The sequence below is a fragment of the Haplochromis burtoni genome, unplaced genomic scaffold (genome assembly GCF_018398535.1).
Source record: "Haplochromis burtoni strain Fernald_Lab_line unplaced genomic scaffold, NCSU_Asbu1 Contig_15, whole genome shotgun sequence".
NCBI lineage: Eukaryota > Metazoa > Chordata > Actinopteri > Cichliformes > Cichlidae > Haplochromis > Haplochromis burtoni.
In genome coordinates, this window is record NW_024582376.1 from 1,060,181 (window position 1) to 1,084,596 (window position 24,416).

Genomic DNA, 24,416 nt, shown 5'->3' on the forward strand with positions numbered 1-24,416 from the left:
TGAATGAAGTAGAATTGGACGTGACATGAAAGAAACAACACAAACTTGTGACATTTTGCATTTTATTTGTAAGGCTCCAAATTACACCATGGAGCGTTGCATAAGAATGAAACAGATGACTTCTCATCTGCCTTAGGGCCTATATATATATATATATATATATATATATATAATATATATATATATATATATATATATATATTATCGTATTATCAGGTGTGTGCATTCTTATTTTTATGTTTGTGTTTGTTTTTAGTGCTGTATCCATGTTTCAGCAAGATTGGATCCAAGTCAGAGCTGAGTCTACACTCAGGTCTATTTGTGGAACTGCCAGATGGTTATCTATATTGCTTCTAGGATGCACTGTGTCACTCAAGTACTCTCCAAATAGTGAGTGTTGCGATGAAATAATAAATAAGAATGTGTGATTAACTAAGCGACAAAATTAAGCTTGCCTGTGTGGGCGCTTGCATGGGGTTAAGTGCAACTTTTACTTGTGTGCATGGCCTCCTGGCATGTTCTGGGATAGGGTTACTGTTTAAACAGAGCCACTCTTACAAATGTCTTCCAAGAATCACTCCAGCAAATGCTCCAGAGAGTTCCCTCATGTCACCGATATGTCTACTTTTTTTTGTTATTTAGTGGCATAGCTTACTGTATGAATGTAACAGCTCCTTGTCTGAATAAGTCTGATAAACACACTTCAACTTTTTGCAGCAACGTACATGAACAGGACAAGAAACTTCAGTTTTCCAAGAAATTTCGAGAGTTGCGTTGCCATAGCAGCCAGCCACAACAGACAGCGCGCGGACCCCATGATGAACCCGCCAATTCGAGGGACGGATTCGTACCACGTGGTCTGCCGTCAGCGCGACTTTGTTTTTAACATCAGGTTGCCTGTCATCGCCTCTATAGTAACGATACCGAGGCTGAGCGGCGAGCTCCGGACACCTGTGGCGGATTTTTTCTAGAAGAACTTTACCGCTTCGAAAACACCTGAAAATGTTCAACAGCAGTCTCAGGGAGTTTGATGAAGATCCGTTCGCCTCGTGAGTAACTGAACCAGTGTGTTAAATTTTTCTTAAGAGCTGTCACTGTTCAAATCTGTTGGGTTTTCAGTTTGGAAGTCTTGCTAAATCTTCATTCGTGTATGTATTTGTCAATTTATCACGCGGATGAACAGCAGTGGGAATATTGTTTTTATTAAAATCTGTCATTGGCACATTAGACCTAACTAAATTGACTGTGTTAACTGTTGTTCGGTTAATTAGATGTGCAATATACAAGACAATAACAGCCTGATAGTTTTCCTTGACTTAGTCGTGTTACTGCAATTTTGCACCGAGCACAGTAACTGTGATATGATACAGTTTTTAATAAGTTTAAGTTGTTATAGTTGGTTTTAATGTGAACCCCTTTACTTGTTAAAAATAAATACAAGGGCGTTACTTTGTGTCCATATTTGTTTTTGATGCAGCTTTCTATCATTACAAGGAAGAGCCAGTGCAGTTTGCAGAAAGTGTAGTATAGTGTCTACACTGGCACTGTGCTATCACTTAGTTAGGGCAGCCACACTTGACCCGACTTCTAAGGCAAGTGTTAAAGGTGGCTAAAATTATATTAGGAGTCCTCCATATTTCAGTGTGTTGTCTTCAGTAAAGACTTTGTCTATAATGTGTTTCAAGCTCATGTAACTAAAAGATGTAAGTCATTCTGACATTTAAACATAAATCTTTTTTTATTTCTGTTTTTTCTTTTCCTTTTCTTTTCCTTAGCGAATATTGAGACACACTTTGTCTTTACTACTTCTTCCTTTCCCACAGGGATCCTTTTCGTGCACATAGGGAGCATATGCGGCAGATGATGCGTAGCTTCTCCGAGCCTTTCGGTGGGGCCCTTATGCCAAGTCTAATGGATGGGAGAAACCGTGGCCACGAGATGGTAGAACATCCCAGTTCATCCCATCCACTGAGAAACGAACACAGGGTGAGAACGTGTTTCGTCAACTTGTAAACTCAGCTAACATGTAATAGACACCACCAGTTTAGCTCTACAAGGGAAATGAATGAAGCCTCTGCTTAAGTGTAACACTTATGATCTGTGAGTTTATAACCACAGATGGCTGGTATTTTGAGTTTACTAAGGCTATACTGGAAGCCTGCCACTGGCACCTCTCACTGAGGTATGGGTCCATGTGAGTCTTTGGTTTTGTGAAAGGGCAACCCCCTTGGCCTCTCAGGACAGTTATATCTAGCCCTGAAGAGCCCTATTTATAGTGCATTGTTCCACTGACACACTGCTTTCTTGCAAAAACATGCACAGTCTTAAAGCTTGAAAACGCCAAGGCATATGACCCCAAAGAACTCTGCTTTTCTCTGCTGAAGATAAGTGTTTATTTAGATATTACTTTAGCTGGTCTGTCATCATTAAATGCAATGCTATCCCAATAATCTTTTATTGCATGCAATTTGTCTTATACCCTGAGCTTAAGGCCATGGCTTTGCAACATATTTCCTCAAGATATGATGGTTAGACAGTATTCATTGACCAGATGACCGGAACTTTTTGATGTTAACTGTCCTCGATGTAATGAAATAACAAGTAGATAGGCCAGGGGTTAGTTTAGACCTGCTACTGCACCCGTTAACCTTTTCCAAATCGCCCCTCCACTGCCTGCTTTTAGTCAAACTTAGTTCCCGTCACCTGCTTTAATCCCACTACCTCATGAGAGCCTGTATTTATATCCTTGATAATGACTTACATCAGAAGCCTGCCCTGAATCGCCAGCTGTCTGCTTTCTCTTTATTAGCACCATACCTTTAACTAGCTAATGCCAGCTGAGAGGGAAGCTCTTACTACTTGTCTAATGAGAGTGGGAGAGGAAGTCTGCCACAACTATTTGCACGCACAGCCTATAGACCACCTTGAGCTTAAAACACTGAAAAGACAGAACCACCAGGTGATCTAGGTTTCCTTCAAGCAGTGGAGGCACTGCAGGGGGTCATGGACACAAGGCAAATCCTAGAAAGTGGGACTGACGGATTGCTCTGCACTGCTTCACCCTCTTGTTTAAAGCTTCAGCCTGCAGAATAAATAGGAGAGAGGTAAGGTGAGCGGAGGTGTGGTTCTCTACAGAGTGGTTGCTTCACCAGATCTGAGTCAATCTTAGTTAGGTTGGTCAGGGGCCTTGTTAGAGCTGTGCAGTTCAGGGAAAAAACACCCACTCATAACTTACAAATCCCAGGAACACAAACATGGCCTTTCAAGCTTTTTGAATTTAGGTCTGTGGGAGAATATAAGTATAGCGTCCAGAAACAAATCTTTTAAAAACCTTTCTTTTCTTTTCTTTTTTTTTAATCAGACTTTTTTTAATGTCACAGTGACTACTGGAGTTAACTTTAACTTTGGATAATGCTTCCCATCATGCACCATGTCATGTTTCTCCCAGCATTTGCTTGGAATCCTACCATCATCCAGATATGTGCAGTGTATGCTGCATGTGGATACAACACATCATGGAGACCCAGAAAAGTTAGAAGGGAGTACCACAAACTGACAGAGTAAAGAAGCGGCTTTCAGCTTGTACTCTGCTGAGATGTCAAATCTGACAGTGTTCCAAACACAGGGTTTTAAAAACCCTAACTTGTCCAGGAGCTCATCAGCCTGGGGCACTGAATAAACATCGAACGGTGGATCTTCATTCACCCTGTTATAGTCTACACATAACAGAACAGACACTTCCTCCTTCAAGTCAAGGACAAGAAAGGGGCTACACTGAAAGCTGTTGTGCTGCTCTTTTGTTTCCTTTAACAGCAAATCTGGTTTACAGAAACCTGTTGTGTTAGCGTTCTCTTACCCTGTTTTGTTAAAACAACAATCAGAAGACCTACTGTGTGGTAAGATATATGAAATTAAGTCTCTGCTTTGCCTCATTTATCTGAAGATAAGGAGAAATGCCGCCCAAGAGTGGTCTGAAGCTGTGCAGCTGTGTTATTGTCTTTGCAGTGGCTTGTATGTACAGATGTCACGGACACTCGGCTTATTCATTGTTGCTCTTTTCATCCATCTGTTTGGCAGAATGTGCCTTGGCAATGGTGCCGCAATTAGCGGCTGCACGACAGACAGCTCACTCGCTCCCTCTAACTGTTCTCCAATATCACAGGCACAAATGTGCACGCAAAAATACATCAATAAAACATCTTCACAAGCATAATTACGCGCAGTCGCAGCTTACAGAGTAACATGGATGCAAAGGCACACACACACTGACAACATAAATGCTGGAAGGCTTGTACTTCTTGTATTCGCTTACCAAGCATTAGATTCTCAGCAGGACGGTAAGTCCTGCCTTACCTTCCATGGCTGCTTTGAGTACTCACATTTCTCTGTCGCTTGCCAATATCAGCCACCGGGTTTATATTACATTTCAAAACATGTCTTCATAAAGGCATTTGTTTACAAAAGTATCACTGACAATCAAGCCTCACTGTAATTCTACAGTTGGTTCTGTTTAGTTAGGGTTACAAAGGTGTGAGCTCTTTTTTTGTTGCTGATTAATATTCTGTTTACACTGAATAAAAAAATCTAGAAAAATGTAGAAAGTTGGCTTTATTCGCCTATTAATGTTAGTCACCTGACTCGGTGCCTCTTTACCTTCTCTGTAGTCGTTTAGCTCTGAGAGAACAAATTTAACAGAAAACTTTCTAGTGATTTATCACTTCTTCGGTTCCTGCAGCCTGCCTCGGGATGCAAAGTTGTAGGTTTAATATCAAACTGACAGACAGAAAAGATCAATTTTCAGCTATCCACCAGCCAAAAATAATGTGTAACATGTAGACCACATTATTTTTCACCCTCAGTCTCTCCTCTGCTCAACCCTGGTCTAAATATAATGCTGGCAGATATGTAACTGGCATTTATTAGTTCACAGATGCCACTGTGGGATAAAAATGGCTGTGAGGGCCTCATAGATACGGGTCAGGAGCATTTTACATCAGCTTGACCTTTGAAAAGAGCTGAGAGAGCAGCCTTGGACTCTGGGACCGCTGTGAGATTCCTGTCCTCAGTGGTCCACCCTGCCCACTGAAGCCTTCCTAGAATGAATGATGCTCAGTTTCAGTGTTCAAGCCACACTAATCTCTGGCAATGCGACCCAATTACACTTGGAACACAAGTCACTCAACACCCCACTGATCACGCACAATACCACTGTGCATCACACTCACTGAAAATCCATTGGCACACATCATGATGGCAGTTGAGATGTTTATCCAGGGTCAAAGGGTCACAAACACCTGTGATTTTGGCCGAGGGAACAGAGACTCTGAATGAAGCCTGCAGGCCGGCCCCTCCTGGTTTCTCACTCCTTTCACTTCCAGAAGATTCAAGGTCTTGAACGCCTGTGCTTTGAGCTATGTGGGGAGTTGTGTGTGACCGTGTCAAGGGCTTACATACTGATGTATGAAAATCTAACAGCTACTGGCAATAACCACAGCAAACACATAGAAAGTCTACAGTTTTTGTATGTAGCAACATATCACTGAGCTAGAACATGTATGTACAGTTGTTGTCCAAAGTTTACACACACTCATCATGGGCATCAATGTCATGCTAATTTGAGGCTTTTAATGATTTGTTTGAACTGGGTTTTTTCCCAGGGTAAAATGATTGCACAGCATACAGATTTTCTCTAACCCACATTGAGTTAAAAGGAAGCATATAGGCTCAAATAAATACATACACCAATCATTTAATGAGTAGTGCTAAAGGTTCTACAATGTCTTTCAACGTGATGAGGGCAAGTACATGTGAACTTATGATTCCAAGTATATAATGCAGACATTTTTACTATTACTATTCCAAATTATTCAAATATTGTGTGTGAAGTTGTGTTGCTAAACTGGTGTTGTTTGACTCCCCAGGATATGAGCCGGTCGTTGTTGCCATTTGGTGGGATTGACAGTACGGTCAGTAGAGTTCTCTTTTGTTCATTAAAACTCATGTGACTTTCTCATATATAGGCTATGTGTGTGCTCCTAAGTCTGTAACTAGTTCTGTCCACTACTGTTTGTCCAGGAACCAGCACTCATCGACCATTTCTTCTGATCCATTTATATGCCACTACTCCATGCTATTAACTTCTGCCAACTCTCTGCAAAAATGTCTTGTCCATGTCTCTATGCTCTCCTTTTTTCTCTTCTGTTTCCCCTTACCCTGTAACCAGTTGTAATGGATGGTTCCTCACAGTCCCATAAACCCTGAGTATTTCCTCATAACATATTGTTTGGGGTTTTTCCCTAATGTTGTAAAACTGAATTGAACTCCAAATTTAAACTATCAAATTACTCTTTCAAGGCTTTAACACTTTAAAGTCAAAGTTAATCATGAAATGGTGTTTGGGAGATGATTAGTAACATAAATATTATTGTGGTGCTAGATTACACCCAAACACATACATTACTTGTAACAATACTCAGAATACATGAAGGCAGAGTCTATTTTAAACTTCTGAAAAAAATACAATGAATAATTCCTATGAAAACTCTGTGACCAGTATGTGGAATGACTGGCGGGTTGCTTTAGTAGTTTTACATAATCTAGTTTATAATGGTCTCAACTATGGCATCATCATCGTTGTTTGGCACAATTAAGATTATGTCTAGCTATGTATAGTAGTTTAAAAAATGTGATTGGTCTTTGTCTTACTCTGAGAAGTTATGAGGATGTAACCATAGTGGTTTGCAGTTTCTGAAGTACAAGGCTGATGATGCATCTGTTTCTGTAAGATCTGGGTCCATTTAATTAGGGGAAAACCCGGCTTGACAAAAGCAGCACAGAAACATTTGAAGTTATCCATTTTTAATATCTCTATGCAAGGAAAATCCAGATCAAGGAATCCTCTGCTGTACTTGCTTAAACTTTAGTCACGAATGCCAGGAGGTAACGTGATACAGTATTGTGAAGTGATAAAATGTGTCCCGGGCAGCAACTGTGTAAGATACATGTACGGACTTCACTGCGCTAAATGTGTGTTTGTACGCATGCTGCGGCTGTTTATGAGCTGAAAATGTTTTGTGACCCATGTGAGACCAGCCGTCAAATGACTGTTATTATTTTCCCATTGTGTCTGCGCAGGACTTGATGAGAAACCCTTTCGGTGTGTTTGACAACATGATGGCCAGCATGAGAAGTAGGATGGAGGGAATGCACAGAAACCTTGTGAGTTTACATTCAGCCTGTTTCTCTTGGCGGTTTCTTCTTGTTAAAAGGAGTTTTTCTTTCCCACTGTTGCCAAGTGGTTACTAATAGTGGGTTGCTAATAGTGGGTTGTCCGATTGTTGGTGTTTTCTCTCTATTAACTTACAATATAAAGTGCCTTAAAGCAATATTGTTGTGATTTGGAACGATTTAACTAAAACTGAATTGATATTGAAAATTATGTTATACAAAAGGCGATTGCCTGACAGAATTTGTTTCTGTGTGTTTCAGGAGTCCGCAGATTCAAACACCCACTCATTTCGCTCCTCATCAGTAATGACATATTCAAAGGTTGGAAATGAGCCTCCCAAGGTCTACCAAGCAACCTCGTCAACACGCTGTGCCCCAGGAGGGGTAAGTAACCCTGTGGATGTATTACTGTACTATATTATATCAAAACTAAATGCATGTTAGTGCTGTAAGTTTCCACTTCAACATGAGAAACGTCTACACTTTGACTATCATATACTCTCAATATGAGCTTGTTTTATTGGTATTATTACAGCTTTCCTTGTAACTCCTATGTCACATGACTTTAATGATATGTGCTTATTTTTAACACGCCCCAGATCAAGGAGACCCGGCAAGCAATCAGAGACTCTGAGAGTGGTCTCGAGAAGATGAAAATCGGACACCACATCCAGGACAGGGGGCACGTTGTTGAGAAGAAATACAACAAGAAAACAGGAGAGAAGGAGTTCAACCAGGACTTTCAAAATATGGATGAATGTATGTTATAACTTTACTATTTCTGTATGCAAAGGCTGCAAAAATGTATTCTCCCGCAATTTTTTAAGCGTACCACCATAGTTTTATGGTGTGTTTGGATAAGTTGGTAACACTTTATAATACGACCCTAGACTAAGGGCGTAATTCCCCTGTAATTTAATGGAATTTCCGTGTATTTTATTTGAAATTACAATGTCATTTGACTTATACAAAAAGTTAAAAGTAGGTACACTACAGTAAGGCAGCAACAAGTCAGATTTTTACAAGAAACAAAGAAAAAAACTATACACTAAGTAAATGTAAGTAATTTTGCTTAATGCATAAGTATTTTTAAGTGTTATGTAACGTCAGTTATTTTACAGGAAATGAGACATAAAATATACTTAAAGTAATTTTAGTACAGTGTAAGCAATTTTGTGTGTAATTTTATCATAATCTTTTGGAACAACAAACAACGTTACAAATTTGTAATGGAGTGGATTCATCTTGGCCCCTTACATCTTTTATGACATTACTTATACATTACTTAAAATTACTTACAATGTAATTATTTCTTTGTTTTCTTTAAAAAAAAATCTGACTTGTTGTTATTCGTGGCTCAAGAGTTGGGCTCAGGGGGTTGGGAATCGCATCTGTAACAGGAAGGTCGCCGGTTCGATCCCTGGGCTCTCTCTGTACTGGTCGTTGTGTCCTTGGGCAAGACACTTTACCCTACTTGCCTACTGGTGTTGGCCAGAGGGGCCGATGACGCGATATGGCAGCCTGGCTTCTGTCAGTCTGCCCCAGGGCAGCTGTGGCTACAACTGTAGCTTGCCATCACCAGTGTGTGAATGTGTGTGTGAATGGGTGGGTGACTGGATGTGTAAAGCGCTTTGGGGTCCTTGGGGACTAGTAAAGCTCTATATAAATACAGGCCATTTACCATTTATTGTGCATCTACCTTGAAGTATCTGTAGGTAAATAAAATACATTGTAATACCATATAACATACACTGAAATTCCATTTAATTACAGGGTAATTATGTCCTTAGTTTTAGTTTTTTTCTCATTTTTAAATATTTTTATTTTAATAAATAACATGCCAGCTGAGTCGTGTAAAGTCTTAAAGGGCAGGTGTGTAGGAATGGATATGTATCAGCTAAACTGGAATGCAGTGTTCATAATGCTACGTAATAACAGGATTGCTTAATAAGAGCTCTTTGTGTTTACTTGGTAGATGTACAGATAAATCAAACACTTTCTGTAGGGACTTTTACATTTTAATGTTGACACAAAATCTGACCTATACCATAGACCCATCCTTCAGTCCATCCATCAATTTTCTTCTGGTATTCCAGTTCAAGGTCAGAGTTTTTCCCGAGCTGTCATAGGGTGAGAGGCAGCGTATATCCTGTGCACATCGCCCTATAGTCTCATCTAAATGATTAAAAACAGCGAAGGAGGTACACTTGATTGGTCTCAGCCTGTAGCTTTACTAGATGTCATTGAATTCTACACAGCAGTTGATTAAAGTGATCAGAACATTTCGGGGGAAGAAATGTAAAAGGCTTTTACAACGCCAAATTTGAGGGCACAGAAGTCCAGGAGATGACCAGCTTGTCTTTACATTTTTAATTCAATCTGTCCTTAGTAGCGGGCGGTATTATAAAGCGTTACCAACAAGTTCCATGAAAACTTTGTTTAAAAAAAATTCAGATAAAAATGTTATACTACTATGAAATGCCATTGTTTAGGTCTTTCTAGGCCCTGAGTCTGCCTAACACGATAATAATTCCTCACCCTCAGCTGAAGCACAGTCTTTTGATGATGAGTGGCAGCAGGAAGTGTCCAAGTTTCAGCAAACCGGGCCCATGTCTCGCTTGAACGAACCACAACCCCGTGTTGTTCACCAGGCAGCCCTCACTGGTCCTGAGCAGGACCACAGGTTGGATTATTATTGGATTATTATGTAGTGCTGCAGACAGTTGAGAAACTCCAGATCAGCATCAAATGACAAACATATGGAAGATACGTATTTAATTTTTGTCTTTGTTTTGGTGTTTCCTGCAGAGACCAACCAGGGAGCAAGGCTAAAGGAAAACAGAAAAAGTGAGAGCTCAGGGACGACGAAGCAGTGTGCAATAAAGTTGTTTGTTTTTAAACAGCATACAGTACAAACTGGTGCCCTTCTTATCCATAAACACAGTCAGACCACTGACCTGGATTTTAAAAGGTCAAGCTGTGTCTGGTTTTTCAATATTTTGGCTCAGTTACTTACGTTTCACACTACTGCTGCACATTTTCTGAAACATGCTGCACAACTATGAGAATGCTAAACATTTTTCAGCACTTAGTTTGAATCGGTGCACTATTTGCTACACATAAATGGTAAGGCGTTTGGCACTACAGGAGACAAAAGATTTATTAAAAACTAGAAAATGTTTATATCTCTGGGGCATTAATGATATAGAAATGTAATGCATTGAAGTTGCAAAAGCAGTTATAGTGCACTTTGAATATGCTTGGTTTCATTATATTTTTTTTCCTTGAGGATGTAGTGATGTCATCATATTGGGGTAACACATTCAAAACGCAGTTGATTTCATCAGTTTCTCGTATTGTCTTTTTTAATATTGTCATGCAGCCAGACCGGAGAGAACATAGTGAATTACTGAGCTGTGTGGAATGCGCTAATGCACTTAGATCATACCTGTTTTGTCTGAGATTATGTTGTCTTGTACCTGATGCGACAGATATGTACTTTATCTGCTGTAATCTTATGTAAAAAGAACTATTACCCTTCTCTTTTTATATTGTTAATTTGGTGTTGTCTCGCTTTTCATCTAATGAACTCCGTTCTGCATTGCACAAACTGTCGACGTGTGAATTTTTCTCAGTGATTTGTGTATTTTTACGAGCTTTAACAGTGAAGAAAATGTATCAACTGAAAATAAAAGTGATAAGACTAATCTGTTGGTTTTTTTTTTAACTATATACAAAGGTTATCCTCAATATTTGGAAGTCAGTCTGAATATTGAATAACATAGCATAGCCAGTGTCGTAATGAAGCCCTTGTCTCTAGGAGTGACCGGGGGTGGTATTTTTGGATCTAAGCACTTGTCAGTAGCTCAGATTGGTCTGAGATGTTACACAGCTGCAAGCGTGCCTCTCACATGTTTCTATATCAGACTGCATACATCCCAGAGCTTCAGATACAATTGGAAGAAGCTGCAGAAACCTGACCTGTTAACAAAGTCCTCATTCACCCTCTGAATACACAGCACAAGGGCCAAAAGAGCATGATGGTATGTAAATATAGAGTTCTGTGCAAAAGTCTTGAGACACCTTTCATTTCATTATATTTTGCTTCTAATGGCTCAGACCTTTACTCTGTACATTGGCTGCTTTTTCAGTCATTTTCAGTCCAGTCCTTATGCCTGAACCATTGTTTTATAAGTGCTTTTTTGTTAAGCCACTTAACACTGACTTATTCAAGCATAAAGGCACCATATTCAAGGGATGAACCATGTTTGAGCCTTCACAGACAAATGAGCAAAACAATTTTAAATATTATTTTTAGACACTCATTTGCAGCCTGTCATAAAAACACACAATTTATTCACATTTCTTTAGCTGAATTTATGAAAAATCCCAACAATAACATGTTGACATTAAATACTATTTTTTCACCAACAAGGTGATTCCCAAAGATATATTAGCAGAAAACTTGCATATTTCTGCATCGTGTCCAGCTTGTCCTTCAAAACATTAGGAAACTGGATAAGTGAGAGACAAAAGAAGAAGTGACAAGCTTAAAAAAGCTAATTGCAGCAGAGGAACGGTATCTGAAAGTCACATCCTTAAGAAACATGAAAAATTTCAGCAAACATAAGTAGAAAGATTTTATTAGCGAATACAAACGTGTTATAAAAGACTTCACCTGCGCTTCTGCCGCCACCTGCTGGTCATCTTCCAACATAACGTCTGTCAGAATTATTTACAAAGTGGTGGCAAAAACACAACTTCACGCTCCACCAAATATACATGACCTTTTGACCTGCTGACATAAATCATCATCATGGCCAATGTAGCATGAAAGTCAGAAGTAAATATTTTACAATTCTGTCACCTTTTACAAAACACCTGGTGCATAAAGAGCTGTAACCATCAGTCCAAATCTATATGATTCCTTGAGGCTGTCCCTTTCCTGCAATCTTCTTAGAACACTCCAGCAAAGCATTGTGGATATCTTTGGCACAGGAGATCTGAGATTTGATCATGCCAAGGTACTGGGCATATGACATGGACTCTGTCTGGACAGTGTCTGGCTTGGTGGCTGTTGGGACCAGGTTGGGTGAGTGTTTGGCACTGTCGATGCTCTGTGAGAGGCACTCATATGCTAGTCGCTGCACAGAGAAGAAGAAAAAATTCAGTTTGTGGAGGAAATCTTAAGTGTAGATACAGTGCAGTGGTCCCGCGTTTATCGCGGGAGTTACATTCTAAAAGGTCTTTTAGATTTGACTGATAACTTCATTAATTTTAATGCTTTTTTTAATAGTCAGTCTTGAGTTAAGTTCTTTTTCATCTGTTTAAGTCATTAAAACATATCACAATGAGATTGGTTTACACCCAATTTAAATATTTGTAATGTTTTGTAAGAAAAAAGGTTTACAGTCATATTTAGATTTTAGGGGTACAGTTATGATCTCTTACAGAAATGACAAAACACGCACAAAAATCAACACATAAATGTGTCTGGATGTCTGTTTTTACTCCATGATGGATTGTTTGTTTGTTTGAATCTTACCAAACATAGCTCAAGTTGATCGCAAAGGGCATAAAACTCCTCCAGGCTTTTGTCAAAGCGCTGAAGTGTCACTGAAGTGTCGCTGGTTTTTCTAAAACAAAAGGAAAAAAAAGACACACATAGAAATAAATCAGAAGGCTGCTTGATACAGACATACAGATCAGAGGTTGCCACAAACGACGCTACTTACATGCCGTTGTCAATTGTCGTGTTATATGCCAAATTCAGGGAGGCGATTCTCATTACATTCTGCATTGGAAAGAAGTAAAGTAAATTTTATTCACACTCTACACCTTCACAGTATGTTTCAGATCAATATTGAGCCAGGCGAAGAATTCCTTCCTAAGTGTCTACAACAGATTTTGGATAATAGTGAATTAGTGACTAATGATCCTTATTAATGTTTCAAAGAACAGGAAGATAGTATATTTTTAGGTTTTACATGACTGTCAAAACGATTTAAATATATATTTATTCAAAGGAAAATGTCAAGATAATTCCAGAACTGATTGGCTGTTTAACTACACATTTACACAGGACTTTACAGGACCCGGCCAAATATGTTGGGAGGCAGGCAGTTCCCATGGTAATGTGAAAGTCCCCTTTGACCTCCGTCATAAGAATCCAATAAAAATACACATCAAGAGGGGTGGGATGTACAGTTTCACGGTTTCCATATTCACTAAAATCAGTTTAATTGAAGTAGAACCACACTGGTGGATCTAAAATCCACCTCAATAGATCGGGATTAACGTCATTGTACAAAGATTTGAAGCACCTGTGCAACAGTATCGAATTATAAAATATATTTTTATGTATACTGGGAAACTTTCGGGAAAGGTATCAAATTTCAGGCTAAAATAATTAAATTTGTTTTGTTTTTTACTGCTGTTAAATGTCAAAACGAACAGTATGTGAGGGTTAGCATCTTCAGCCAACTACATGCGCAGCACTTACCTGTAAGCTCTCCTTTAGCTGCGGTATAAGCATCTTAAATCGCTGAACTGGGTCAAAGTCTTGCTGTTGACTCAGTTGCTGTTGTTGTTGCTGCTGTTGTTGTTGTTGTTGTTGCTGCTGCTGTTGTTGCTGCATTGAAGCAGACTGTTGTTGTAATCCGGCCTGAGACATCGACCCTCCTGGTTGCGGCTGCTGAGACGCCATCTTGTTCTGCTGTGACTAGAATATCCGGGAAAATATCCGGTTCTATAATTTTCAAAATAAAAGTAATTCTTAAGAGGGTCACTGAAGGAAGAGGGAAGGGACGGGTATAAAATAAATTTAAAAAACAACAAAACACTCCTCAAAATCTTCTATATTAAACCCTATATTATACATTTTAATTGGATTAAGCAACAAACAAATACTGATTTTAGCACAGAGTCACCACATTATAAACTTCCAGACTTTGAAGAGACCTTGTAATGAAATGGGTCCATTCAGAAGAAAATAACAGACTCGTTTAGGTTAGGTGATAGCTTTTGTGTGTCAATTTGCCACTTTAATGTAAAAAATTTGTTGTCCCTTAGTTTTTTTCTACCTTCTGTGGCCCTAATACTCTTTTGTACAGTCTTGATTATTTTGAACTACATGTACAACCTTATTCATTCCCAGAGATACTGTTTTTATTAATTGTAATAATACTTTAGTTTGTTTTCCGTGGTTCTTTTTCATTTACATAAAAATACAATTTTTATTTTTGCGATATTTAATGTATTTTCTGTACCAGTGATTGTATGAATGACTTTAAAAAAATTACAGGCTTTACAAAGCAGGAACAGATAAGGAATTCATCAGAGATTCATGGATGTAATGATGAGAGATGCTGAGGATAGGGTGATATGGAGGCAGGTGATCCTCCTCCTAAATAAGCAGTTTAAAGAAAAAGAAAGAGGTCTTTAAGGGGAAGAAAGAGAGACTGATTCAGCTAAAAAATAAACAAAACCCTAGTTTATTGTAATATTCTCCAGTCCAGTAGGTGGCAATAAAACACATCTAGGCTGGTTTGAAAGTCGCCAAAGGTAGAAGAAGAAGCAAGCTCCGAGGAGGGGAGGGCCCTGCAGCTGCTGCTTTCTGGCAGAAACCCCGTAGTGTAGCACCGCAGCGCCATTCGGTAACTGCAACAGTATCCAAAATGGCAGGAGCTGATGGAGACGATTCTCTTTACCCTATCGCCGTTCTCATTGATGAACTGCGAAATGAGGACGTTCAGGTAGGAACCCTGATTTTAATATTATTGTTTTTTTATATTAAAGATCAAAGCGGTTGGCATAATTTCTTAGTCGTCAGATTGTTAGCTAGCTATCTAGCAAATATGCTAAGTAACGTTCTCGGTCTGGGCCTATCAGGAATTTTCTGCCGGGCCCACCCTACCCGGCTAGTCTAGTCTGTTGTCGACAGTAATATACCGCTCTTTGAGTTGGTTTTTACGCAGATGTACATTTTAATATATTATCACGAAGATTGACAAACTAGGTCATTCATTTAGCTGCTAGCTAATGTCTAGCCAAGCTAGCCGAATGAGCGTTCAACTAAGGAATCACAACAGCGGGGCGTTTGAGGCCACAGTGGGTATAGATCACGGCTGATCACGCAATTTATTCCTATCAGTCAGTGGAAAGCTTTGCCTTCTAGCAAGCAATTTGAAACGCTGGGTCGCTTTAGTTAGCAACTTGTGACGCAATTTTAAACCAGATGATAACACTAATACGCGTTCTTGGGTTAACAGTATGAATTATAGGGTTGTATTTATTTATTTATTTTGTTATTGGCTCAGGGTTTCTGAATCCATCACTAATTTTCCATTTTTCTTCCAGTTGCGTCTGAACAGCATCAAGAAGCTGTCCACTATTGCTCTGGCCCTGGGTGTAGAGAGGACCCGAACTGAACTCCTCCCTTTCCTCACAGGTAATAAAAGCAGTTTTGTATTAAAGCGCTGGATGTGTTGCACTTAAAACTGGGCCTTGTAGTTGCTGAGGCTGCCAGTAATCCACATGTAGATTTACAGTCCTTCTCTCACCCTCAGACACCATCTATGATGAAGATGAGGTGCTTTTGGCATTGGCTGAACAGCTTGGCAATTTCACTATGCTGGTGGGAGGTCCAGAGTATGTCCACTGTCTTCTGGTAAATCTACAAGCTTCAGATTTTTTTTGTAAACACATGCTTGCAAGGAGATGCATTCCCCATTATATTAAATCTGTATTGACATTTCCTTAGAATTAGCTAGTTTATGTAAAAGTCAATTTACTACACATGAACTTTGCATCAACGTATTTTTCAAGAGTGGGCCAAATGCTAATGTTAAAGTCAGATTATATTAGGTTTCACTAGGACACAAAGGGTAGTATCTAAACACACCTTAACCCACACATAGTTCATTTACTGGATTTAGACTAGTAATAACAAACTGTTGACACAATTACATCAGTCCCTCAGCTCAACAGTTTCACCATAGGACTGACTTGTGGACTTAGGATCAAAGATGATCATGTTTGTGACGACAAAAATAAGAGTAATCGACTGACATTTCAGCTCTTCAGATTTGATGATTTTCCTAACTTTTCTTTGTTTGTTGTAAAGAGATTTTTAAATTTGGAATTAGCAGTACATTATATTCTATACAATTGTTTTATCACAACCTTGTATAAATTTTCAGTTTGTTGAAAGGTACATTTTCTAAATTCAGACTGTAAGCAATCCTATGCAGCCAGTCATTTGTTAGTATTTATGTAGCATCTAGAGATTCATTGTGAGTAACCCCTTAATGCCTATTGTATCATATTTGCTATATAGAGTTTTTGCGAGATGTTTATTTGTGATGCTTTTCCATCATCAGTGTGGATTAAGTTGATCTCCACTTATTTCTTCTTGATGTTTAGCCTCCTCTGGAGAGTCTAGCTACAGTGGAAGAGACAGTAGTCAGAGACAAAGCTGTGGAGTCCCTGCGAAAGATCTCTCAGGAGCACTCTCCAGTTGACCTGGAGGTCCACTTTGAGCCTTTGGTGAAGCGGTTGGCCAGTGGTGACTGGTTCACTTCTCGCACATCTGCCTGTGGCCTCTTTAGCGTCTGTTATCCTCGTGTTTCCAGCACCGTCAAGGCTGAGATTCGCCAGTAAGTGGCTTCTTGAAAAGTGGACAGATTTTTAAATTGCTCCAAATCCTTTTTTCTTAACTTATTTGCTTGTAATGAGTCACTTGGTGGTTGTTTTAGTCTTCTAACAAGGTTTTATTTGATGTTTGTTGTTATTTCTAGGCATTTTCGCACCTTGTGCTCAGATGACACTCCTATGGTGCGTCGTGCTGCAGCATCCAAACTGGGGGAATTTGCCAAAGTCTTGGAGCTGGAGTATGTAAAAAGTGACATAATTTCCCTTTTCACTGCCCTGGCCTCTGATGAGCAGGTATGAACATCCATCCATCCAAAAAAAAAAAATAAAAATCCATTGAACTGCAGTGTTCTTATTTTGGGTAGTCCATTCTTGGTGTCGTTGCCTGTTGGGAGGCCAAACTGATCCCATCTTTCTTCATCAGGACTCAGTGCGGCTGCTTGCAGTGGAGGCTTGTGTCAGTATTGCCACTCTGCTGCCTCAGGAGGATCTGGAGACTCTGGTGATGCCAACCCTACGTCAGGCTGCAGAAGATAAGTCCTGGAGGGTCCGTTACATGGTTGCTGACAAGTTCTCTGAGGTAAACTGAAAAACAACTTCTTTGATTTAAATGTAGAATTGACATTTTGGAAATTCTGTTTAAAACCAACTTTAAATAGGGCACTTTTTTGATATAGAGTAATTCTGAAGCGGAGTTGACTGTTTTTCTTTTACTGGATATAAAACCAACAACAGTAAAAGGTTCATACATTTCAGTGTTAATCTGCTGTATTTCTTTGATACTTGTTAGTAATCTTAGTTTAGACACATGTAGTGCTTTCAAAGAAGTGTTTGACATCACATCATTAAATAAACCACCCCTGTCCAAACATTTGTGCTGCATATTTACTGAGCAAAGGTGTCATTGGAATAATAATGATTAACAAACCCAACATCCTCAAACAAGTAGCTGAGATTAAATCTTAACTTCCTGTTAAAACTTTCAGAAAAAATACTAAGAGCAAAAACAGGATGGAGAGATTTAAAGGTGGCTCTCTTAGACTTGAGCTGAATTAAAGTTCTTTGTTGCCATGCTGCCGTGGGCACAACTAATCACATGCATTCAGCTAGGTCATTGAGCCATTTTTGATCAAAAGAATCTATGCAGCTGCAAAACTCGATTGAGCTTTATTATGAAGGTGACACAAGTTTAAATAAGCCCACAAACATTACTAGTAGGTAATTAAAATCTTTTACCAGTGGGATTTAATTAAAATTTGTAATATTTGGAGCCTTATCTTTGCATTTTCATTACAATAACACCATGTTTTTGATGTGTTTAGTAAGTTCTAGAGCAAATAAAAAACATGTGTTTTTATTGGCAATAAAACAGTTGTGATATAAGGAAAAATGCATAGTAAATATTTATTAGCTTGAACAGCCCCTGTTTCAGAGGCTATTTTGAGTTTTACTTGTGTCAGATTATAAGTAGCAGCAGAAAAGATTTAAGTATTGTACATTTTAAAAAGTCAGTTTCCAGTTAAGCCGAAGATTTAGCAAGACTGCAGCTTTGACATGCATCCATGCAATACACGGCTATACGGGGTCAGCAAAATTAAGAGGATAAGGTGCCAGGTGATAGACCCAGGCCATGGCACGTACATTAAAAAAATCTGTTTTATACATAGAAATCGTAAAGTTTATTTCCATCTTAATATTCATTGAAACCTCTTAACTATCAGTGTTGAGAATTTTGAGTCAGGTTGTTTGCTCATAATATCACAATGTGAACTTTTAGCCACATTAAAACCTCCCAGTATCTTCCAGTGACCTTTTTACTGGAAGACACTGGGAATTGTGTCACATGCTTACTTGGTAAATGGAGATTAATTGATTTCTGTCTGAATGTAGCTCCAGAAAGCAGTGGGCCCAGAGATCACAAAGAACGACCTGGTCCCAGCTTTCCAGAATCTTCTGAAGGACTGTGAAGCTGAGGTCCGTGCGGCTGCAGCCAACAAAGTCAAAGGTAGGAGATTTTCTTGAAATGAATCGCACTGGCCGAACTTGATTCAGCCTCTTGACCACTGCTTTCTATATTTTGATGATGTATTTTTCCCTTTGTTAGAATTCTGCGAGAACCTTCCAGAGGACAATCGTGAGCAGATCATCATGACTCACATCTTGCCTTGCGTCAAGGTAAAAATAAATAAACTTTTCTGTCAGCTGCAGTGTGATATTTCTTGTCAGTAAGACAAAAGTTTTGTGTTCACTGGTAAAGCAAGAAAAACAAATAAAAGGTTATATTTTTATTGTTCCTTTAAAGCACTTTTGAATGCATATGTGTTTATTTATTTTGGTGGGGGGGTTGACCAATGCCATTGCTGACAGATTTTAAAGTGTGGATAATCCTTGAATCTTAGTTGTCTCCTGTGGAGGGAGGGGAAAAGGAGACTATTTTGTATAAAGTGTTCACTGAGCAGACATATTTGGTTGGTGACCCTTAGTCTGCCATCACCTTCACAAAAAGTAAAATGTTTGTTTGTGTAAACCTAAGAATTTTGAATAAGAGCACCGGGCTGTTTTTGCAGGGAAGATCCATTTCTCAGACAAAGACATAGTTAACAGTTAATCCGTAGCCTGTAAGAATAGCAGGAGAATCTAATTATGAGCTCTGCATCTTATAATGTAGTGTTTGGGGCAGATAATGGTTACACTGTCATGAAGTCATGATGTTGAAAAGGTGGCATCCATATCTCTTATATTCTAGAGAATATAAGAGATTGAGAAAATTAATCTAGTAATAAATAATTCAGGTTTTTCTCATTTATCGCACTTTTTTTAAAACCATGTTATCATTTATTTATTTAGTCTGTTTGGAAGCAAATCTCTGAATTCCTTTAAATTGATGTCAAGGCCTGTTTTGTGGTTATGTTTTATAGACTATACATGCCAGTGTTGTTCAAGTTTTAAGCAGCAGGTGGCACTATTGTGTTGTAACGAACTATTGTGTCAGTAAGGGTAGTGGAAATACAGGTAGCCTCACAGTGGAATTCCTGGAACTGTACTTTTTTTTTTTTTTTTTTTTCTCCTTTTTCGGTGTGTGTTTGAAAGAGAGCAAGCTGCATGACTGTCATAAGAAGTCTGTGTTTGTCCTGTAAACATACATACAGCAGTGGGAAAAGCCATCCAGGTAGCAACAAACACACTTCCCTGGAAAAATGAAATAAACGTCATAGCACGGGCACTTGGCACACACATACCATCACTCCCACTGCAGAGTTGATTTTATTGGTAGATTGAAATGCCTGGTGTGCTGATATATGTTCTGGGAAGGGAAAATAATTTTTCAAAGGTTTTATAGTTCATTAGAGGCTTCCATGTAATACTGGTTTGAAAACACAAGTAAACATGAGCATTTAGATAACAAGCGATTTCTTTGCTTGTTTATGTACACCCATTTCTGTTTCTGTCTACATCACATTTTAAGTTTCCACGCACAGTTGTTAGATGCAATGACTGTAATTCTCACTAGTATTAAGTTCACTTTACCATGTATTTACACACAGGTCGATTATAGGCTCCTTGTGTGCTGCGTTGCAAATATGAGCCATTGCAGTGGTCTTGATGTTTATTTACATACTTTGTGTTAACTATTTGTTTGGGCTGATCTCTCTGTCTCCTGTGTTTCCCGTCCTCCATTAGGAACTTGTTTCAGACACCAACCAGCATGTGAAATCGGCTCTGGCCTCAGTCATTATGGGACTTTCAACCATCCTGGGCAAGGACAACACAATAGAGCACTTACTGCCTCTATTTCTGGCTCAGCTCAAGGACGAGGTAAAGGAAATGCAGATTTTTAATTGTGGTTTCTTTATATTAGACAGCTGGCTTTGGAAATCCACAAGGCACAGTTGTAGTTTGGTACCACTGTAAACAAAAGCTGCTTACAAGGCAGCCCAATTTGACCAAGTTCTTTGGCCTTCTTTGATCAGCATGTCTTAGACAGCAAAGCCACTTAGCTGCAGCCACCAGATGTACCTGGCTGCCACCTGGCTGGGTAGGAGGATGATTCATGCAGTTGGCAGCCTAACTGAGACCTTACAATTGGAAGACTGATTGGCTGCTGTCTTGAGGAAAGCATAATTAAGTCAGACACAGCTTAGCCAAATGGGTTACTGCTTGATGCATTCTGATTGTATTTTCAGTAATAAGGAATAATTGTGGATATTTGCTGATTAAAGGAGGTAGGGTTGTGTGTCTAACATCAGAGTTATTTTTGCAACTGTCAGTATTACTTTTGTAATCATTTTTCAAAGAAGCTGCTGCAAGAATCAAATTGTAGAGCAGTCCTGATTCTGTGTTAGGTTGATGTGTTTTAGCTCCTGAATATTGATTTACATTGTTCCTCTAAGTGTGTTAGGTTCATGTTGAAGAATAGCTCACTCACATCTTCCCACATTAATACATAGTCCCATTACATTAGTGAATATTGATATCAGACACAAGTTTGGCAGGTCGGCGACATCAGTGTTTTGGAAGGCTTATGCTTTAAGTTCCTCAACTCTCTTCCTCTAGTCCTATTTAAAGACGGCCCATTTTCCTCACGGCACAAACACAAGACTAAGTGACTAATTAGATTAATGTCTAAACTGACAGCTTTGACTTGCAAATTTCAAATCAAAGTACATTTATCTGAGGAAAGGGAGACACTGTACAGATTTCAGATAGTTTCTGTGACTTGTTCAGCTACTGCTCTGTCTCAGCTTAAGTTAGTGTGACTGAATGTGTCAAATCATTCTTCAATTTGTGGTTTCTGGAGTTTAAAGTATGTTGATTTAAAAAGTTTAGCTGTGTACTTTTGCTGTTCCAGTTAATATCCTGTTCAAAGCTGAACAAACGCAAGCCCTAATTTCAGGCTCCTTATAAACATTGGTTCCGATTTGTAAGACATAACCTCTTGGCAGTCTGGTCTTTTTTGATGGGGTTAGCATAGTTGGATACATAATATGTGATTGGTCTTTTTTTTTTCTTTTTCTTAAGTGTAAAATATGTAGGTTAAGAAGTTTTACATTTTCGATTATATCGGGTTTGAAATGAATCAGAATTTGATGACAGTAGGCTGGCATGACCTTAACCTATCTCTCGTAATTCGTCTGTTTTAGTGCCCTGAGGTGCGTCTGAACATCATCTCCAACCTTGACTGTGTGAACGAGGTGATTGGCATACGACAGCTCTCTCAGTCACTGCTGCCGGCCATTGTGGAGTTGGCAGAAGATGCAAAGTGGAGGGTTCGCCTTGCCATCATAGAGTACATGCCCTTGCTGGCAGGACAGCTGGTGAGTCGTGGAGTCTAGGAAAGACAGCTGCAAGCCATATAACATGTTTTAAATGTCATCCTTAATTAACACCATGTGTAAAAACACCAACATTAGCTAAAATGCTATCAGGCCCGATTTGACTGTAGATAACCAGGAAATGGTTGTGATTATATTTTATCCTTTTTCCTGCAGGGAGTCGAGTTCTTTGATGAGAAGCTCAATACCCTTTGTATGGCCTGGCTTATTGACCATGGTAAGGTGCTGTTATGGGTTTCAAAGTTTGTCAATTTGATGTACTATCATCGTCATAGGACGATACTTTATCTGTTTGGTCTTAAGGTGGAGCTGAGTATTTGACTGTTTGCATATTTGTTTGTTGGGGAGGTATTTGGTTTTCAATTTTGGGATTTGGATATTTGTTCATATTATTTACATGTAAATGCATACAGTCAGCTTTGGTGCCTGACACCCTTCTCACTCACAGCAGTGATCTTCACACTTCAGTTCACCTCATTGTTGCCAACTTGGCGAACTTATGAGACGCTGCTTAAACAGATGCTTAAATGGGCAGCTTTCTTTGCAACACCCCCTTTATCCTATGAATACAAATCTTAGCCTGAAAATTGTCCTCGTTTTCTAGTTTTCGCTGCAAGGAGGGTTGCACTTACTGTGGCAATGCCCCTAATTCTCTCGCCTCTTCCCAATGGCATTTTATTTACTTTGGCTGTCAGTGCTCGGTAGCACTCTGATACCTTCATCATACACTAGCTTTTTTTGTTTTGTTTTTTTTAAACATAAGTAGGAACTGCTTATTCCTTTATGAATTTTCACCATTACATATCCACACAGTTGTATTTTGATTCTCTCTTTAATTTCTCTGACTGAACTTTGCACGCAGTTTAGAGAGGTCCTCTTACCAGTCTGATACTATTTTATGACCAGGTCAGAGAGACTGTTGGAGAGAAGAGACTAATAAGCTTAGAGGGTGGAAGTGAAGAAGTTTCAGGGTAAAGAAGGGGTGAGATGGAGGTGTTTTGTTTTATACATACCATTGGAGACTCTCCATCTGTAGAGTAGTACAGCTGTAATCAGCAAAGAACTAAATCATCTAGTACAATGGTGTTTGAGAAGTTGTCAGATCTTGTGTCACAATAGAACTGTATATGGACCCTCTCATTTCCATTTTGACACATGAAGGAGTCATCTACATTTGTGCAGATCGAGTTGCTACGTTGTGTTAATCACGGCAGTTCTTCTATTGGTTTTTCTGCCCAGTTAAGGGGCTCCTCTTTCATTGCATTCAGTCACGTAGCAAGTTTCAGTCAATTTAAGAAACGTTATCTTAACCCATCTTCTCCGTTCACTCTGCTTTGAGGGAGTAGCTGCACACATTTTCAGTGAAACAGAAAACAAAGAAAAAGAGAATCTAGAACCTTGAGTGAAAACAGTTGTCGGCACAAAGACTTGCACTGACTGGAAATTGAAGCAAATACACATAAATGAGGTAAACGGGGTCCTGTTGGAAACTTTTAATAATTTTATCCTGATGGATAATTGTATACCGTTATTTCCAGTATATTTTTTTTAAACATGTCTTGTTGATGTATTTATCTCTCACTGTTATTGATTCACATTGTGTTTTATGTAACACACAGAAAGCCTGTAAAGAGAATTTCTCTGAAAATTTGCTCTCAGGAGAGCCTGCCCTCAGACCCTCCTAGCTGTAGCAGCATTTTACTCTGTCCACGCGATGCTGTCACCCTTCGCTGTTTGCATCCCCATAGAACAGTTCAGCCACTCTTTCATACTTTGTTACGTCAGTTAACCTTGTTTTTCTATACAACAGCCTGCAGTTCTAGCTTTGGATTTATACTGTTGTTAATGGACTTTAAAATCCCTGTTGGGTCACTGAGCGAGTCGGTGTGTGTTTATCTGTGCATGTTTGCCCTGGGGTCTTTCTCTTCCCGGTAGTTTTAAACGGTTCTGCGAAACAATCATCCTTATTCAAACGCTGAAAGAGCTGTTTATCCTTAGAACTTCACAACACACCCAACTGTATTTATAACCTAGAATATTTGTGGTATGCATTAAGTTTTCCCTGAGTATGTAGTGTTCTTTTGACATTGAGTTTTCCAATTAGAGAGAGACACGCTCTCTGTTGAGGACAAAGGGCCAGCTGGGTTACATCATTGGAATGCTGCTGGTGTGAGTTTCTCTACGTGTGTGTGTGTGTGTGTGTGT

The 24,416-nt window shown here is 39.1% G+C and overlaps 3 protein-coding genes across 3 annotated transcripts in view; 2 read left to right on the forward strand and 1 right to left on the reverse strand.

The window, feature by feature from the left end:
• Positions 1-666: 666 nt before the first annotated feature.
• On the forward strand, positions 667-10,930 carry mlf1 (myeloid leukemia factor 1). The gene is made up of 8 exons (XM_005915815.3): positions 667-1,049; positions 1,824-1,986; positions 5,922-5,966; positions 7,135-7,218; positions 7,489-7,611; positions 7,827-7,986; positions 9,772-9,910; positions 10,036-10,930. The coding sequence occupies exons 1-8, from the start codon at positions 1,003-1,005 to the stop codon at positions 10,076-10,078; spliced, it is 804 nt and encodes a 267-aa protein (XP_005915877.1). The 5' UTR covers positions 667-1,002; the 3' UTR covers positions 10,079-10,930.
• A 924-nt stretch (positions 10,931-11,854) lies between these two features.
• Positions 11,855-13,989, reverse strand: med29 (mediator complex subunit 29). Its single transcript, XM_005915818.3, has 4 exons — positions 13,730-13,989; positions 12,963-13,021; positions 12,773-12,863; positions 11,855-12,371 (listed from the first exon to the last, which is right to left on the reverse strand). Exons 1-4 carry the CDS (start codon positions 13,931-13,933, stop codon positions 12,144-12,146), a joined length of 582 nt encoding a protein of 193 aa, XP_005915880.1. The 5' UTR covers positions 13,934-13,989; the 3' UTR covers positions 11,855-12,143.
• An 833-nt stretch (positions 13,990-14,822) lies between these two features.
• ppp2r1bb (protein phosphatase 2, regulatory subunit A, beta b) overlaps positions 14,823-24,416 on the forward strand; it is a 13,360-nt gene continuing 3,766 nt past the window's right edge. The window contains exons 1-11 of the mRNA XM_005915819.3: positions 14,823-14,981; positions 15,586-15,676; positions 15,795-15,895; positions 16,651-16,883; positions 17,025-17,172; positions 17,303-17,458; positions 18,769-18,883; positions 18,983-19,053; positions 20,560-20,694; positions 22,020-22,193; positions 22,368-22,428. Of these exons, the coding sequence (XP_005915881.1) occupies positions 14,904-14,981; positions 15,586-15,676; positions 15,795-15,895; positions 16,651-16,883; positions 17,025-17,172; positions 17,303-17,458; positions 18,769-18,883; positions 18,983-19,053; positions 20,560-20,694; positions 22,020-22,193; positions 22,368-22,428 (1,363 nt within the window). The 5' untranslated portion in view covers positions 14,823-14,903. The remainder of the gene's footprint in view (positions 14,982-15,585; positions 15,677-15,794; positions 15,896-16,650; positions 16,884-17,024; positions 17,173-17,302; positions 17,459-18,768; positions 18,884-18,982; positions 19,054-20,559; positions 20,695-22,019; positions 22,194-22,367; positions 22,429-24,416) is intronic.